General features: G+C 45.3%; 1 protein-coding gene across 1 annotated transcript; it reads left to right on the top strand.

Annotated features, from left to right (window-relative positions):
- Positions 1 to 1234: 1234 nt before the first annotated feature.
- Positions 1235 to 2645, top strand: LOC119366119 (2-oxoglutarate-Fe(II) type oxidoreductase hxnY-like). The gene is made up of 2 exons (XM_037631801.1): positions 1235 to 1769; positions 1900 to 2645. The coding sequence occupies exons 1-2, from the start codon at positions 1252 to 1254 to the stop codon at positions 2486 to 2488; spliced, it is 1107 nt and encodes a 368-aa protein (XP_037487698.1). The 5' UTR covers positions 1235 to 1251; the 3' UTR covers positions 2489 to 2645.
- The last annotated feature ends 15033 nt before the right edge of the window (positions 2646 to 17678 follow it).

Genomic DNA, 17678 nt, shown 5'->3' with positions numbered 1-17678 from the left:
TGGTGAAATGGAGAGTTGGAGCTGGTGACAAAACCTTGTTCTGGAAGGATAGGTGGCTCCATGGTGCTACCATCGCGGAGGTCGCTCCTCTGGTGGCGACGTCAGTTCGTACGCAAGTTGCTAACAGGAGACTTGTCCGAGAGGCTTTGGGTATGCATTCTTGGATGAATGATGTGGTGGGTGACCTGTGCACGGAAGGCCTAACCCAGTTTATAGGCCTTTGGGAGATCCTTGAGGAGGTTCAACTGGATGCTCAGTCCGAGGACAGTCCCATTTGGGCATGGAATGCGTCAGGAACGTACACTGCCTTCTGCTTACAAGATGCTATGTGAGAGAGGAGTTAGATTCCACTCTTTTGGAGCTATTTGGAAGTGCTGGGCCCCTCTGGCATGCAAAATTTTCATGTGGCTGGCTGTCCAATATCGGCGATGGACTTCGGACAGAAGAGCTAGGCACAACTTGCAAGATCAAACATCAAAATGCTTTCTATGTGATCAAGAGGAGGACACGGTGGATCACATTCTGCAGCAATATGTGTTCTCGAGGCAAGTATGGTTCAGTTGCATCACTAGGATGGGGTTGTCGATGGAGCTTTGCCCAACCAATGACTCAAGATTGGTGCAATGGTGGTCGGACGCTAGAAAGCGTTTTCTTAAGCACTATCGGAAAGGTTTTGATACTTTCGTCATGCTTATCTGCTGGACGTTATGGAAACAAAGGAACGCGAGGGTGTTTGGTTCGGATCAGATCAAGAATGAGCACGACACGGTGGACACGATCTTCGACGAGCTGAGGATGTGGGCCACGGCAGGAGATTTTGGAGATCAACGTATGTTAGAGTAGTAGAGTAGCCTGTGTGTGGAGTGGAGGCTTGGTAAGGCTGGTCGTGGCCTAACCGGCAATATTGTAATCTCTTGTACATATTTTTCTTCTTTCTATAAAACTAAGGTACGCCTTTGGCGTACCCTGAAAAATAAAAGAGATGCCACCCGAGACAAAATTCGGCTTACAAATTGTTATCTTTTGCAATGCCTCTTCAATGTTCGATTGGCTAATCATCCCATTCCTTTAATATTCCTGCAATGGTCGCACCCTTCCAAATTGTCACCAAACCCACAGCTCAGCTCTTCGTCTCACTCTCTCTCTCTCTCGCACGCGCGCGCCGGATAGCGACAGAGCTTCGAGCCTAGTTTTTTTCTTCTGCGTACGGCCGGCCCCGGGTAGGGGACCCACGTCGAGATTCAGGGGAGGATGGGTAGTGGAGATCAGGGGAAGGGAGTGAGGATTTTCATTCATAAAGAGCTCTTTTATTCTCACGATCGCGTCCAAATTCTCCACCGCTCTCTTCATCGAGAAGCTAGAGAACAATCCAAGAATCCATCACACATGGCGGCCAGCAACGGCGGCGCGCTCACCTTGGTGGATCTGGCGCCGTTCTTCGCCGTGGGAGACGCCGACGACGCGGGCGCGCGCGCCCGCGCCACCGAGGCCGTGCGCGAGGCGTGCCAGGCCACCGGGTTCTTCCGCGCGGTGAACCACGCCGTGCCGCGGGAGCTCATGGCGCGCGCGCTCGACCTGTCGGCGGCGTTCTTCGCGCTCCCGGACGAGGAGAAGGCCAAGGTGCGGCCCGCCGAGGGCGCCTCCGCCTCGCCGCTCCCGGTGGGGTACGCGCGGCAGCCGGCGCACTCCGCCGACAAGAACGAGTACCTCCTCCTCTTCAACCCCAAGCTCGGGCTCAACCACTACCCCGCCCAGCCGGCCGGATTCAGGTTACTTACTCTGCTTCAGTTCTGAATTGTGAGTGTGCCACAGAGACAGGCAGAACTCCATTTTTTTCCCCTTCGCATCAACTTTCCCCTGTCTTATAAATTGTGCATCAGTTCTGAAATTCATCTTCAGGGATGCGCTGGAGGAGTGCTACGCCAAGCTCACCGAGCTGGGGCTGCTCATCCAGGACATCCTGAACGAGTGCATGGGCCTGCCGCCGGGCTTCCTCGCGGGGTACAACGCCGACCGCGGCTTCGACTTCCTCACCGCGCTTCGCTACTTCCCGGCGACAACCGACGAGAACAACGGCATCAGCGCGCACGAGGACGGCAACTGCATCACCTTCGTCCTGCAGGACGGCGTCGGGGGCCTGGAGGTGCTCGGGGAAGACGGCAGCTGGGTCCCCGCAGAGCCCGTGGAGGGCAGCATCGTCGTCAACGTGGGCGATGTTTTGCAGGTGCTCAGCAACAAGAAGTTCAAGAGCGCCACGCACAGGGTGGTGAGGAGGCCGGGGGCGCACCGCCACTCCATCGCCTTCTTCCTCAACCTCCACGGCGACAAGTGGGTCGAGCCGCTGCCGGAGTTCGCGGGCGACGCCGGCGAGCCGCCGCGGTACAGGGGGTTCCGATACAACGAGTACATGCAGCTGAGGATGAGGAACAAGACCCACCCGCCGTCCAGGCCCGAGGACGTCGTCCACATCACCCATTACGAGATCTAGCTTCCATGGTCCATTGGTACTCTGTACTGTGCCTTTTTTTCTGTTCTCAAATTTCAGTTCGTCTGTGGTGTGAACAGTAGCCTGGGGTTATTTTTGCACTCCCTTCAGTCGAATGTGGTCAGAACCATTGGATTGTAATCCAAAGCTTTAGAGCATCTACGATCGACCCATCGTACTCTCTCCATACGTTCTGCTGAATGACACGGTCACTTATTTTCCACCCAACTGAACCGCGCAAATTCAATCCAAACGTCCGTCTGACTGGCACATCCCATACTCAACCCATACATAAGGGTGGATATAAGGACGCCCCTCACGTCATGTCCGACCGACGGCTAGGGCCATGCCAAATCTCTTGAAGACATCCCCATCCTTACTTGACCCACTCTTTTTTTCTCTCCCTCTCTCTCTTTGCCTCGTCCGCACAACCGCCATCGTAGCTCCGTTGCAATCATTGCTTCGACGTAGTCCCTAACCCACAACGCGCCACTGAAGGCCCCAACCCACAATGCCCGCGGCCGTGCCTCCATCGCGCGTTGCCCCTGGTACGTGCAATTCCTCCTGACATACACCTCGCGCTCTATGTGTTTGATGAAATGTTTGAGCATTTTTTTATTCTTTTGGTCATTTTTACGTCACCTATGGATTCATCATTGGATGACGAGTATCGAAACGAAGACCTTGGCAAATTCATATACAAAGAGTTCATTGATTCATTGGATTCAGACAAGAAAGATGCTAAAATGATGATGATGATGAGCATCCGGAAGAATTGGAGAACCAAGAGGAGTATGTGCTGAACTTCAATGGTTCGATAAAGAGCAGGCGAGTTATTCTCCAGGATAGGATCACGCGCTCACGGCTCTACACGGGCTACTTCATATATGACCCAACATACCATGAAGGTTTCTTTCGACGTCGCTTCCAGATGAGTAGAGATTTTTTCTCCACGTAATGAATGTCGTGGAAGAGGCTAATGACTACAAGCCGAGGAAGAACTGTTGCGGGCCACTTTCCTTCTCTCCTCTACAGAAATGCATGATTGCTCTCAGGATGCTTGCTTGTAGTAAGACCACATATGTCATTGATACTGAAGTCCGATGAGAGAGACCACATGCCTGGACACTAGAAAGCAATTTTGCACGCGCCATGGTGAAGGTGATTAGACCAGAGTACCTGAGAGAACCAAGTGTGGAGGACACATAAAAATTGTTGGCAATTGGAGCATCAAGAGGTTTCTTAGGTATGCTTAGTTCAGTTGATTGCATGTACCGGCAATGAAAGAACTACCCGAAAGATTTGTGTGGATACTACAAATGTCAATCCAAGCGGCCACTATTATATTTGAAGCAATGGCATCGAAGGACTTGAAGCAGTGGCAATTGTGCTTTTTTTTTACTTTTAAGCAGTACAAATGTCTTTCATGCGGAAGCACCACTGCTTTTTCACTTTCCGGGAAAAGCAACTATGTTTTTGACCTTCCAAAAAAGACATGTGCTTCATACAGAAGTAACTGTGTTTTTCACTTTTCGGGAAGCACAACTATGAAAGACACATATGTACTTCATGCTGAAATACAACTGTGCTTTACATGAAAAAAGGTAAGAAAGAAAAGAAGAAGTCACAAAAACCTAGGAAAACCACGCAAAACCCACCCCCACCCCCCAACAAACTGTAAACACCCCAAAAAGAAAAAAAAGAAAAAAATGTGTTCCCACGCTGGGTGCACCTCCACGTGTTCGCTGGGATCCCGTCGCAGGGGTACTGCGAGTGCTACATCTTGTGAGATATATGGTTCTCTCGCCTGAAGCACTTTCCGTCCGCTACAGTACATGACCGACCCATCATTGTAGCACCATTTTTTTTACTGCGTTCACTATTTTGTATCAACCTTTTAGTTTTAGTTTTTTCCTTTGTTTTTCTTTGTTTCTTTTTCGTTTTTATCGGTTTTCACATTGTTCTACTATTTTGCATCAGTTTCTATGGATTCCTCTTTCCCTGTTCTTTTTTTCTTCTATTTTATTTGTTTATTCTAGATTTTAATTTGGTTTTATTTCTTTTGCATCTGCTTCTCCAGTTTTTTCCCATTTCCTTTCCTTTTTGTCTTTGATTTTCTTTGGTTTTACTTCTTTCAAACACTTGTCGATTTTCCGTATAAAATAGGAACATTTTTCTACACATTTATCATTTTTTAAATACATGAGTAACATTTTTGTTAAACATATGTTTTCAGGTCTTCCTTTTTTCATAAATATTGTACATTTTTTGTATATAGTAGGAGCATTTTTTATACTCGTTTGACATATTTAAAATACATGATTAATATGTTTTCAGATATATGTTTTGATGTCTACTTTTTCATACATATTATACATTTTTAATATATATATATATATAAGATATATTTTACTTATACACATTTAACATTCTTCAAATACATGATTAACTTTTTTTCAAATATATGTCTTGATGTATACTTTTTTGTCATACAGATCCTAGATTTTCCGTAAAGATAAGATTTTTTTCATATACACATTCACCATTTTTCAAATACACGATTTCATTTTTTCAGAAATAGGTTTTGATGCCTACTTTTATTTTATACATATTATACATTTCTCATATACATAAGCAGCATCTTTCTTATACTCATTTAACATACACGATTAACGTTTTCTCGATATATATATGTTTTTATTTCTAAATTTTTGTATACATACAAACCATTTTTTATGCGTGTTAACATTTTTCAAATACATCAGTAACAATTTTTCAAATAAGCTTTTCTTGATCATTTTTGTATATGTGTTAAATAAATTAACACACACGATACTTGTTAATTGTCACAACATTTTTTTGAATGTGTCAACATTTTAAAAATGATGCTAACAGTCTTTTTACATTGCATTTAACATTTTTCAAATTCATGATTTTTAATTTTCTCAGTATTTTTAGGTGCTGGAATTTACTTGTTTAGAATGTTTGATTTTTTTTGAACAAATGTAAGAAACCAAAAAAAAATGAATGAAGAAAATGTGCATCAATGATCTACACACGCTTTTCCGAGGACTCGTCGAGCTAGCTGTGCCTCGCCCATTTATGTGCGTCTCGACGAGAGGCTACGCTATGGGTAGCTACAGGCGACACATTATGGCCTCCTAGGAATACCTGCTGTTTTGGGAGAGCAACTAACAAAGGAGTATTCTTTCAGGAGCCTGCAAAGGTCATCTGGGTGGGCTGAGAGAGCGCCAGCCACTCTCAGTCATCGCCACGTGTCGCAGTCTAGGTTCGCACGCGTTTTGTCTTTTTAGATGAATTGTTTTCCTATTTTCTCTCGGTAATTCTTAGGTTTTGGACAAAAAACAGTTTCAATTTTTCTTTTGCCCCAAAAACGCGTTTTTCTCCTTCCGAGCGAGGTACAACCATGCCTCTCGGAAATAAAAAGAAAACGTGTTTTTTATCCTTCCGCGAGAGGCACGGATTTGCTTTCGTAAGAGGCAAGGGTTTGCTTCTGCGAGAGGTGCCTCTCGGAAACAGAAAAAAAAAACACTTTTCTTTCTTTCCCCGCGAGAGGCACGGATTTGCTACATATTTTTTTCCTTTCGCGAGAGGTACGGATTTGCTTCCGTGAGAGCAACATATTTACTTCCACGAGAGGCACAATCATGCCTCTCAGAAACGAAAAAATACGCAATTTTTTTCCTTCCGTGAAAGGTACGGATTTGCTTTTGTGAAATAAAAAAACATGTTTTTTTACTTCCGCGAGAGGTACGGATTTGCTTTGTTGAGAGGCATAGTCGTGCCTCTCTGAAACGAAAAAAAATACAATTTTTCCTTTCGAAAGAGGTACAAATTTATTTCTCGTGGAGGTACGGATTTGGTTACGTGAGAGGCACAGTCACGCCTCTTCCAAAAAGGAACAAAAAGTGCTCCCAGGTCGGTTTTTCATCCGGGGGTTTTGAAAGAAATATGCCCTAGAGGCAATAATAGAGTTGCTATTTATATTTCCTTATGTCATAATAAATATCTATTATTCAGATGCTAGAATTGTATTAACCGAAAACTTGATACATCATAGTAGTGCCTGGGTATTTGATACCGGTTCGGTTGCTCATATTTGTAGCTCGAAACAGGGGCTACGGATTAAACGAAGATTGGCTAAGGACGAGGTGACGATGCGCGTCGGGATTGGTTCCAAGGTCGATGTGATCGCCGTCGGGACGCTACCTCTACATCTACCTTCAGGATTAGTTTTAGACCCGAATAATTGTTATTTGGTGCCAGCGTTGAGCATGAACATTATATCTGGATCTTGTTTAATGCGAGATGGTTATTCATTTAAATCAGAGAATAATGGTTGTTCTATTTATATGAGTAATATCTTTTATGGTCATGCACCCTTGAAAAGTGGTCTATTTTTGTTGAATCTCGATTGTGGTGATACACATATTCATAATATTAATGCCAAAAGATGCAAAGTCGATAATGGTAGTGCAACATATTTGTGGCACTGCCATTTAGGTCATATTGGTGTAAAGCGCATGAAGAAACTCCATGCAGATGGAATTTTGGAATCACTTGATTATGACTCATTTGATGCTTGCGAACCATGCCTCATGAGAAAGATGACTAAGACTCCGTTCTCCGAAACAATGGAGCAAGCTACCGACTTATTGGAAATAATACATACCGATGTATGCGTTCCGATGAGTGTTGAGGCTCGCGACATGTATCGTTTTTTTCTGACCTTCATAGATGATTTGAGCAGATATGGGTATATCTACTTAATAAAACACAAGTATGAAACATTTGAAAAGTTTAAAGAATTTCAGAGTGAAGTGGAGAATCATCGTAACAAGAAAATAAAGTTTCTACGATCTGATCGCAGAGGCGAGTAGTTGAGTTACGAGTTTGGCCTTCATTTAAAAAATGTGGAATAGTTTTGCAACTCACGCCACCTGGAACACCACAACGTAATGGTGTGTCCAAACGTCGTAACCGTACTTTATTAGATATGGTGCGATCTATGATGTCTCTTACGATTTACCACTATAGTTTTGGGGTTATGCATTAGAGACACCTGCATTCACTTTAAATAGGGCACAATCTAAATCCGTTGAGACGACACCGTATGAACTATGGTTTTTCAAGAAACCTAACCATCGTTTCTTAAAGTTTGGGTTTGGGATGCTTATGTGAAAAATCTCCAGCCTGATAAGCTCGAACCCAAATCGAAGTAGTGCGTCTTCATAGGATACCCAAAAGAGACTGTTGGGTACACCTTCTACCATAGATCTGAAGGCAAGCTTTTTGTTGCTAAGAATGGATCCTTTCTAGAGAAGGAGTTTCTCTCGAAAGAAGTTAATGTGAGGAAAGTAGAACTTGATGAGGTAATTGTACCTTCTCTTGAATTGGAAAGTAGTTCATCACGGAAATCAGTTCTAGTGATGCCTACACCAATTAGTGAGGAAGCTAATGATAATGATCATAAAACTTCAGATCAAGTTACTACCGGACCTCGTAGGTCAACCAGAGCACGTTGCGCATCAGAGTGGTATGGTAATACTGTTATGAAAGTCATGTTACTAGACCATGATGAACCTACGAACTATGAGGAAGCGATGATGAGCCCAGATTTCACAAAATGGCTTGAGGCCATGAAATCTGAGATGGGATCCATGTATGAGAATAACGTATGGACTTTGGTGGACTTGCCTGATGATCGACAAGCCATAGAGAATAAATGGATCTTCAAGAAGAAGACTGACGCTGATGCTAATGTTACTGTCTACAAAGCTCGACTAGTCGCAAAAGGTTTTCGACAAGTTCAAGGAGTTGACTACGATGAGACCTTCTCACTCATAGCGATGCTTAAGTCTGTCCGAATCATGTTAGCAATTGCTGCATTTTATGATTATGAACTATGGCAAATGGATGTCAAAACTGCATTCCTTATTGGATTTCTTAAAGAAGAGTTGTATATGATGCAACCAGAAGGTTTTGTCGATCCTAAGGGTGCTAACAAAGTGTGCAAGCTCCAGCGATCCATTTATGGACTAGTGTAAGCCTCTCGGAGTTGGAATATACGTTTTGATGAGGTGATCAAAGCATATGGTTTTATACAGACTTTTGGAGAAGCCTGTATTTACAGGAAAGTGAGTGGGAGCTCTGTAGCATTTCCGATATTATATGTGGATGAAATATTGTTGATTGGAAATGATATAGAATTTCTGAATAGCATAAAAGGATACTTGAATAAAAGTTTTTCAATGAAAGACCTCGGTGAAGTTGCTTATATATTGGACATCAAGATCTATAGAGATAGATCAAGACGCTTAATTGGACTTTCACAAAGCACATACCTTGATAAGTTTGAAGAAATTTAAAATGGATTAGTCAAAGAAACGGTTCTTGCCTATGTTACAAGGTGTGAAGTTGAGTCAGACTCAATGCCCGACCACTGCAGAAGATATAGAGAAAATGAAAGTCATTCCCTATGGTTCAGCCATAGGTTCTATCATGTATGCTATGCTGTGTAACATACCTGATGTGTGACTTGCTATAAGTATAGAAGGGAGGTACCAAAGTAATCCAGGAGTGGATCACTGGACAGCGGTCAAGACCATCCTGAAGTACCTAAAAAGGACTAAGAATATGTTTCTCGTTTATGCAGGTGACAAAGAGCTCGTCGTAAATGGTTATGTCGATGCTAGCTTTGACACTGATCCGGATGACTCTAAGTCACAAACCGGATACATATTTATATTGAATGGTGGAGCTGTCAGTTGGTGCAGTTCCAAGCAAAGCGTCGTGGCGGGATCTACGTGTGAAGCGGAGTACATAGCTGTGTCGGAAGCAGTGAATGAAGGAGTCTGGATGAAGGAGTTCATATCCGATCTAGGTGTAATACCTAGTTCATCGGGTCCAATGAAATTTTTTGTGACCATACTGGAGCAATAGCCTTAGCGAAAGAATCCAGATTTCACAAAAGAACCAAACACATCAAGAGACGCTTCAACTCCATCCGTGATCAAGTCAAGTCAAGAAGGGAGACATAGAGATTTGCAAAATACATACGGATCTGAATGTGGAAGACCCGTTGACTAAGCCTCTTCCACGAGCAAAACATGATCAGCACCAAGACTCCATGGGTGTTAGAATCATTACAATGTAATCTTGATTATTGACTCTAGTGCAAGTGGGAGACTGAAGGGAATATGCCCTAGAGGCAATAATAAAATTGTTATTTATATTTCCTTATGTCATGATAAATATCTATTATTCATGCTAGAATTGTATTAACCGGAAACTTGATACGTGTGTGAATACATAGACAAAACAAAGTGTCCCTAGTATGCCTCTACTAGACTAGCTCGTTAATCAAAGATGGTTAAGTTTCCTGACCATAGACATGTGTTGTCATTTGATGAATGGGATCACATCATTCTAATGATGTGATGGACAAGACCCATCCGTTAGCTTAGCATAATGATCGTTAAGTTTTATTGCTACTGCTTTCTTCATGACTTATACATATTCCTTTGACTATGAGATTATGCAACTCCCGAATATCGGAGGAATACCTTGTGTGCTATCAAACGTCAAAACGTAAAAGGGTGATTATAAAGATGCTCCACAGGCATCTTCGAAGGTGTTTTGTTAGGTTGGCATAGATCGAGATTAGGATTTGTCACTCTGAGTATCAGAGAGGTATCTCCGGGCCCTCTCGGTAATGCACATCATAATAAGCCTTGCAAGCAATGTAACTAATGATTTAGTTACGGGATGATGCATTACGGAATGGGTAAAGAGACTTGCCGGTAACGAGATTGAACTAGGTATGAAGATACTGACGATCGAATCTCGGGCAAGTAACATACCGATGACAAAGGGAATAACATATGTTGTCATAACGGTTCGACCAATAAAGCTCTTCGTAGAATATGTGGGAGCCAATAGGAGCATCCAGGTTACCCTATTGGTTATTGACCGGAGAAGTATCTCGGTCATGTCTACATAGTTGTTGAACCCGTAGGGTCCGCACGCTTAACGTTCGATGACGATTTGTATTATGAGTTATGTGTTTTGGTGACCGAAGTTTGTTTGGAGTCCCGGATGAGATCACGGACATGACGAGGAGTCTCGAAATAGTCGACAGGTAAAGATTGATATATTGGACGATAGTATTTGGACACCGGAATGGTTCCGGATCATTTTGGGTATTTTTCGAAGTACCGGAAGGTTACCAGAACCCCTCAGGGAAAGTAATGGGCCTCGTGGGCCATAGGGGAGAGAGGAGACAATCCACAAGGGGTGGCCGCGCGCCCCATGGGAGTCTGAATTGGACTAGGGGAGGGGGTGGCGCCTCCCTTTCCTTCCCCTCCTACCTCTCCTTTCTCCCTTTCCCCCTCCGGAAGAAGGAAAAGGGGGGGGGGGGCGAATCCTACTAGGACTGGAGTCCTAATAGGACTCCAACTCATTGGCGCGCCCCTGGTGGCCGGCCTCCTCCCCTCCTCCTTTATATACGGGGGCAGGGGGCATCCCAGAGCACATCAATTATTCTCTTAGCTGTGTGCGGTGCCCCCTTCCGTCGTGTTGAGGAAACTCTCCCTCGACCCTCTGCTGGATGAAGAGTTTGATGGACGTCATCGAGCTGAACGTGTGCTGAACTCGGAGGTTTCGTACGTTCGGTACTTGATTGGTTGAATCGCGAAGACGTTCGACTACATCAACCGCGTTAAATTAACGCTTCCTCTTTTGGTCTATGAGTGTACGTGGACACACTCTCCCCCTCTCGTTGCTATGCATCTCCTAGATAGATCTTGCGTGATCGTAGGAATTTTTTTCAAATTGCATGGTACGTTCCCCAATATTTTTTTATGAAAAAATGTTCGTAAAAACCTATCAACATGAGATTTAATTTTGAATATCTCGATGCGAGGTATCCAACGAAGAAAACGGCACGAAATTTGGACGTATGGTTTAATAGATAAAATGTTTTGAATTAGCATATATACGTAAAAAAGTTGCGACAAGACGCACGTTTAGTATGCCACTTGTCATAACCCTAGAAGGTGGGAGTGACATTTACAGAGTGCTCCTTAATTAGTGATTTCATATTTTTGTGTGCTTTCGAGAGACTAGGGCCAGAAATATGTGGGCCTATGGTAATATGGCGCAGCCATCCCGTGGGTTATGCATTCACCTCATACAACCCACTGAGGACGTCAGGGAGCATCGAAACATGGCCACATCAAGTATGTGCGGTTTGAGTGGCGCACATGACTCTTGGAGGCACTCCCTCCTCGACTGCTCCATGTAAAGATGTATCTGGGCACTAGTGGATGGGGAGCTAGCGGATCAGCTGCGGAGTCGAGTGAACCAAGTGCTAAACAATGGTTGTTCACGCTGATACACTCGCTATCTCATCATGCTTTTGTGAAATTGGCAGTAACACTCTGGGCGACGTGGATGGCAAGGAGAAAGGCCATCCAAGAGGGCATTTTCCAGAGCCCCCATGCGACCCATGCTTTCTGTTGGGGAACGTAGCAGAAAATAAAAAATTTCTACGCATCACCAAGATCAATCTATGGAGTCATCTAGCAACGAGAGAGAGGAGTGCATCTACATACCCTTGTAGATCGCGACCGGAAGCGTTCAAGAGAACGGGGTTGATGGAGTCGTACTCGTCGTGATCCAAATCACCGATGATCCTAGTGCCAAACGAACGGCACCTCCGCGTTCAACACACGTACGGTTGGGTAAGACGTCTCCTCCTTCTTGATCCAGCAAGAAGAAAGGAGAGGTTGATGGAGATCCAGTAGCATGACGGCGTGGTGGTGGAAGTAGCGGCGATCTCGGCAGGGCTTCGCCAAGCTCAGCGAGAGGGAGAGGTGTTATGGAGGGAGAGGGAGGCGCCAGGAGCAGGGGTGCGCAGATCTCCCTCCCCCCTCTTTATATAGGGGCCATGGGGGGGCGCCGGCCCCTAGAGATTGAATCTCAAGGGGGGGACTTGCCGCCCAAGCCAAGTGGGGCGCCCCCCACCCCTAGGGTTTCCAACCCTAGGCGCAGGGGGAGGCCCAAGGGGGGCGCACCAGCCCACCAGGGGCTGGTTCCCCTCCCACTTCAGCCCATGTGGCCCTCCGGGATAGGTGGCCCCACCTAGTGGACCCCCGGGACCCTTCCGGTGGTCCCGATACAATACCGGTGACCCCTGAAACTTTTCCGGTGGCCGAAACTGGACTTCCTATATATAAATCTTCACCTCCGAACCATTCCGGAACTCCTCGTGACATCTGGGATCTCATCCGGGACTCCAAACAACTTTCGGGTTACCGCATACTAATATCTCTACAACCCTAGTGTCACCGAACCTTAAGTGTGTAGACCCTACGAGTTTGGGAGACACGCAGACATGACCGAGACGACTCTCCGGCCAATAACCAACAACGGGATCTGGATACCCATGTTGGCTCCCACATGTTCCACGATGATCTCATCGAATGAACCACGATGTCGAGGATTCAAGTAATCCCGTATACAATTCCCTTTGTCAATCGGTACGTTACTTGCCCGAGATTCGATCGTCGGTATCCCAATACCTCGTTCAATCTCGTTACCGGCAAGTCACTTTACTCGTACTGCAATGCATGATCTCATGACCAACCACTTGGTCACTTTGAGCTCATTATGATGATGCATTACCGAGTGGGCCCAGAGATACCTCTCCGTCATACGGAGTGACAAATCCCAGTCTCGATTCGAGTCAACCCAACAGAAACTTTCGGAGATACCTATAGTATACCTTTATAGCCACCCAGTTACGTTGTGACGTTTGGTACACCCAAAGCACTCTTACGGTATCCGGGAGTTACACGATCTCATGGTCTAAGGAAACGATACTTGACATTAGAAAAGCTCTAACAAACGAACTACACAATCTTGTGCTATGCTTAGAATTGGGTCTTGTCCATCACATTATTCTCCCAATGATGTGATCCCGTTATCAATGACATCCAATGTCCATGGTCAGGAAACCGTGACCATCTATTGATAAACGAGCTAGTCAACTAGAGGCTCACTAGGGACATGTTGTAGTCTATGTATTCACACATGTATTACGATTTCCAGATAACACAATTATAGCATGAACAATAGACAATTATCATGAACAGGGAAATATAATAATAACCATTTTATTATTGCCTCTAGGGCATATTTCCAACACTTTCATCAATCGTTATCTAGCAGACCTGAAAATAGTAAAGGAGCAGCAGCAAGGAATGTCTAGAACAACATCACACAACACAACACCATCAGGCAATGTAAGGCCAAAGGCCCCGCCGGCAGGATTTGCTAAAATCCATGTCGATGCGGGAGTATCCAAACGCCACAGGAGAGAGGCGACAGTGGCTGTATGTCATGATGAGCGAGGTAACTACCTGGGGAGTTCAACATTGGTGGTTGAAGGGATGCAGGATTCTGCAGTTCTTGAATGCATGGCATGCCGGGAAGCTTTAGTACTTGCCGAGGATTTAACTGTTGAGAATCTTATCGTGGCATCTGATGCAAAGCAAGTGGTGCAAGACATATCCAGCAACAATGACAAGGTGTCCTTGCGGCATGGTTATCTCAGAAATCAAATCAAGAGTCTTGGGCTTCAATTGCAACATCGTCTTTAAAGGGCGCCGGTCCAACAGAGATGCTCATAGTTTAGCTAAATTTTCGCGTTCTTTAGCTCACGGGAGCCACGTGTGGCTTGATCATCCCTATATTCCTCTTTGTATCTCACAAACTATGGTTTTCGATGCATGTATAAAGTCTTTCGTTTAAAAAAATAATGATTCTAAAAAAGCTAAAAAATAATAACCCTAAAAAAAGCTAAAATAATAATAATCACCTCATAAAAAAGGGTCTCATAAAAATAAAACAGATAAAAGACAAGAATAGAAGAAAGGGCATGACGGCTAGACCTAGATCGCACACCCCACCCCGATCTCCTCGCGCCGCCGCCGCCGCCACTCCTCGTCCGGCAGCGCCAGCTTCGATCAGCCCAAGGAATAAGTCCTGTCGCAGGCATTACTCTATCTTTCTCTTTTCCATTTGGCGTGTATTCATTATTTGCTTCTGTAGATACTGTGGAAGAATCTCTTCTGTCACGTCAGAAGATCAAATACTATGATCTACTCTAATTTGTGATCTCCGTTTTGTAGGAGTGGGAGGAATTAAAATGAAGGCACGGCAGTTCCTGAATTTGGTGATGCGGAGGTCCGGCAGTGGCAGCTCGAACACGGTGAGCCGCATCAAGCCCGGGGAGCATCTCTTCTACCCATCCACGGCGGAAGCACGGGCGGCAGCAGCAGCGGAACCCAAGGACGATAATACGACGCCGCCATCACCAGCGGTTGCGCCGAAGATGCCACCGCCCAGGCTCAAATTCCAAGCGTACCGCGTAGACGGCCCAAGGCTCGATTTTTTGCCCTTCTACGGACGAGGCAGCGGCGTCGGCGATGGTAAGATCCTCTCCATGGACTCGGCGGGCAACACCGTGCTCTGCGACGCCGGCAGCTGCTCCGTCCAGCCCGTTGCCGGCCTCAACGAACCCAAGGGTGACAGCCCCGTCTCCTTCTCCATCACTCGCGCGGAAACGGCAACCTCCCGTCAAGCCCTGTACGTCATGGACAGGTTCCCCGCTCCCCACAATGCTTTCAACTTCGAAGCCCTCATCTACGGCAAGAAGTGCTGGGAGTGGCACCGGCTCCCGCCGCCGCCCTATGTCAACGACGCAGCCTATGAGTGCACGGCCATCCAGTCCTACATGCTGCTGGGTGATGGCTCGACCATCTGCGTGTCCTCCGCTGGGCTCATCGGCACCTACTGCTTCGACACGGTTAGCTGCGCCTGGGAAAAGGCTGGCCGCTGGACGCTGCCGTTCCATGGACGGGCTGAGCATGTCCCTGAGCTTCGCGACCTCTGGTTCGGCATGACCGGAAACAACCCAAACAACTTCAACAACTTGTGCGCACTGGACCTCTCCAACTTTGGCAGGGCTCCCAAGTTGCTACATGACTGGCAGGTCCTCGACACGCCTCATGGATGGGTGCAGACAAGGGGTAGCCTGCTGTACCTTGGAGCCGGCAGGTTTTGCATCTTCGGAAAATTTGACACCGGGGAGCAAGATGCCCAGGGAAATCCGAGCAACACGGCGGCTGTGCTCACCGGCGTGGAGGTGGTACTCGAAGGATCAGCTGAACTCCAAATGATCAAGCACAAGTCCTTTGTCAGCTATGCCGGCATCCAGTGTGTTCTTTAACTCGCCGAGGCTGTGTTCGGTTAATCCTCTCCCATGGTGATGGGAGGGGATTCAGGGAGTTTTGACTTGCGGATTTCGTTACGCTCAACCCCTTTCAATCTCCACCAGACGGAAGCGAACAAGCTCTAATGTTTAGGGGAGAAAATACGCTGACAAAATGCCTCTTCTACCTTGCAGCAGCCAGATCAAGGTGGATGTAACTTACACTTAATCAAAAGTGGCCCAATCGGAAGTGTCGTCGGAATAGGTAGGCAGGGTAGGTCGCATCATGTGCATCCAACCATTTGGTGCACCTGGTCTAAGAAACCCCATTTATGATTGTTGGAAAATTCTTGGAAAAAATATGTTATAGTAGTAACACAAACATATCGTTCCACAAAATTTCATATGCAAATGAGAAATAAAAATGGCCCAAACCATAAAATTCACATCAAAATTAATACATCGCTGCAAAGAGGACCTAGCAAGAAAAAGAAATACAACATGGCCCTTCCTTTTTTGCATATATGACTCCAAATCATACAAGAGAAACGCAATTCAGTCATATCGCAGTTATAGGACTCTAAACCATACAAGAGGATTGCGATCGAGTCCATTGTTTTAAATAGCGCCCTTTAGCGTTTAGAGAGTTCTGCGCCAAGGGACTTTGGTCCTAACACATGACCGAGCGTTTTAAATAGCGTGTTATAGCGTTTAGAGAGGTCCACTGCTAGGAGGCATAGCCCGCTATTTGTAACTATGATTTGAGTCATATTGAACGTTACTGATGAGTTCATTGTCTTCGACACAAACCTTGCCAACGATGGACAAGGGGATAAGGGCCTTGCGTGGAGGTTGAAGACGACACATTCATAAGTATTTCCTTTGTTGATCTGCAATTTCTGTAGTCGAGATCCACAAGATAGCTCGCACACCCCAGAGAGATCGGTGGAGGTGGAAATGAAATATACCGGTTCCTCTTTAATTTGATCAGCTTATGAAGAAAGATTGGCACTAGATCTGTCTAGGGGTTCTCGTGAGCTTTATAAAGAAGCTTTCACCAAATCCACTTCTCACCGCCACAATCCACCATGGTAGTCGGGTTGAGGAGGTGGAAGGCGAGCTTAATACGTTGCTCGTTGCCAATGGAGCAAATAACAAAGACATAACATCAGTATCCTCGAAGGTAAGTCTACATGTATCCCTACCGCTACTATCTACAGAGAGGCCAGCCACCCACCTCTCGCATTCCGACTCCGGCCGGCATGAGTCCGCTGGAAGAGGACAGGAGAGGGACGGGGAGACACGAGCAACTCATGGGGAAGGAGAGAGAAAGGGAGAAAAGAAATGGGAGCCATATATATATTACTCCCTCCGTTCCTAAATAGTATAGTTCTTTTTAGAGATTTCAATATGGACTACATACGTATGTATATAGACATATTTTAGAGTGTAGGTTCACACATTTTGCTCCGTATGTAGTCTATATTGGAATCTCTAAAAAGACTTATATTTAGGAACGGAGGGAGTATAAGCTTATCGAAACTTAAGTATTATGGTTTTTTTAGCTTTTACAAGTATAACTTTGTAAACAACCAATTATGATGTTCACCTCTATTTGTGAAACTGAAAATGTTCCCAATATCTGAAGGAAAAATATAAGTGTTAAAGCATAGTAGATTAGGAGGGACCCTAAACGGAGCCCCTGCATACTTTGTTGGGGCTTGAACCAAAAAAAATGTACTCTAGGAATGGCCACACATGTGTTTAGTAATCACATCATCTATGTTACTCCTTCAGTTCCTTAATATAAGTATTTTTTAGATATTTCAATATAGACTACATACAGATGTATATTAGACATATTTTAGAGTGTAGATTCATTCATTTTGCTCCTTA

This window comes from Triticum dicoccoides, chromosome 2B (assembly GCF_002162155.2).
Source record: "Triticum dicoccoides isolate Atlit2015 ecotype Zavitan chromosome 2B, WEW_v2.0, whole genome shotgun sequence".
Taxonomy (NCBI): domain Eukaryota; kingdom Viridiplantae; phylum Streptophyta; class Magnoliopsida; order Poales; family Poaceae; genus Triticum; species Triticum dicoccoides.
Note: the sequence above shows the minus strand (reverse complement) of the source record. Positions and strands in the feature narration are given on the sequence as shown.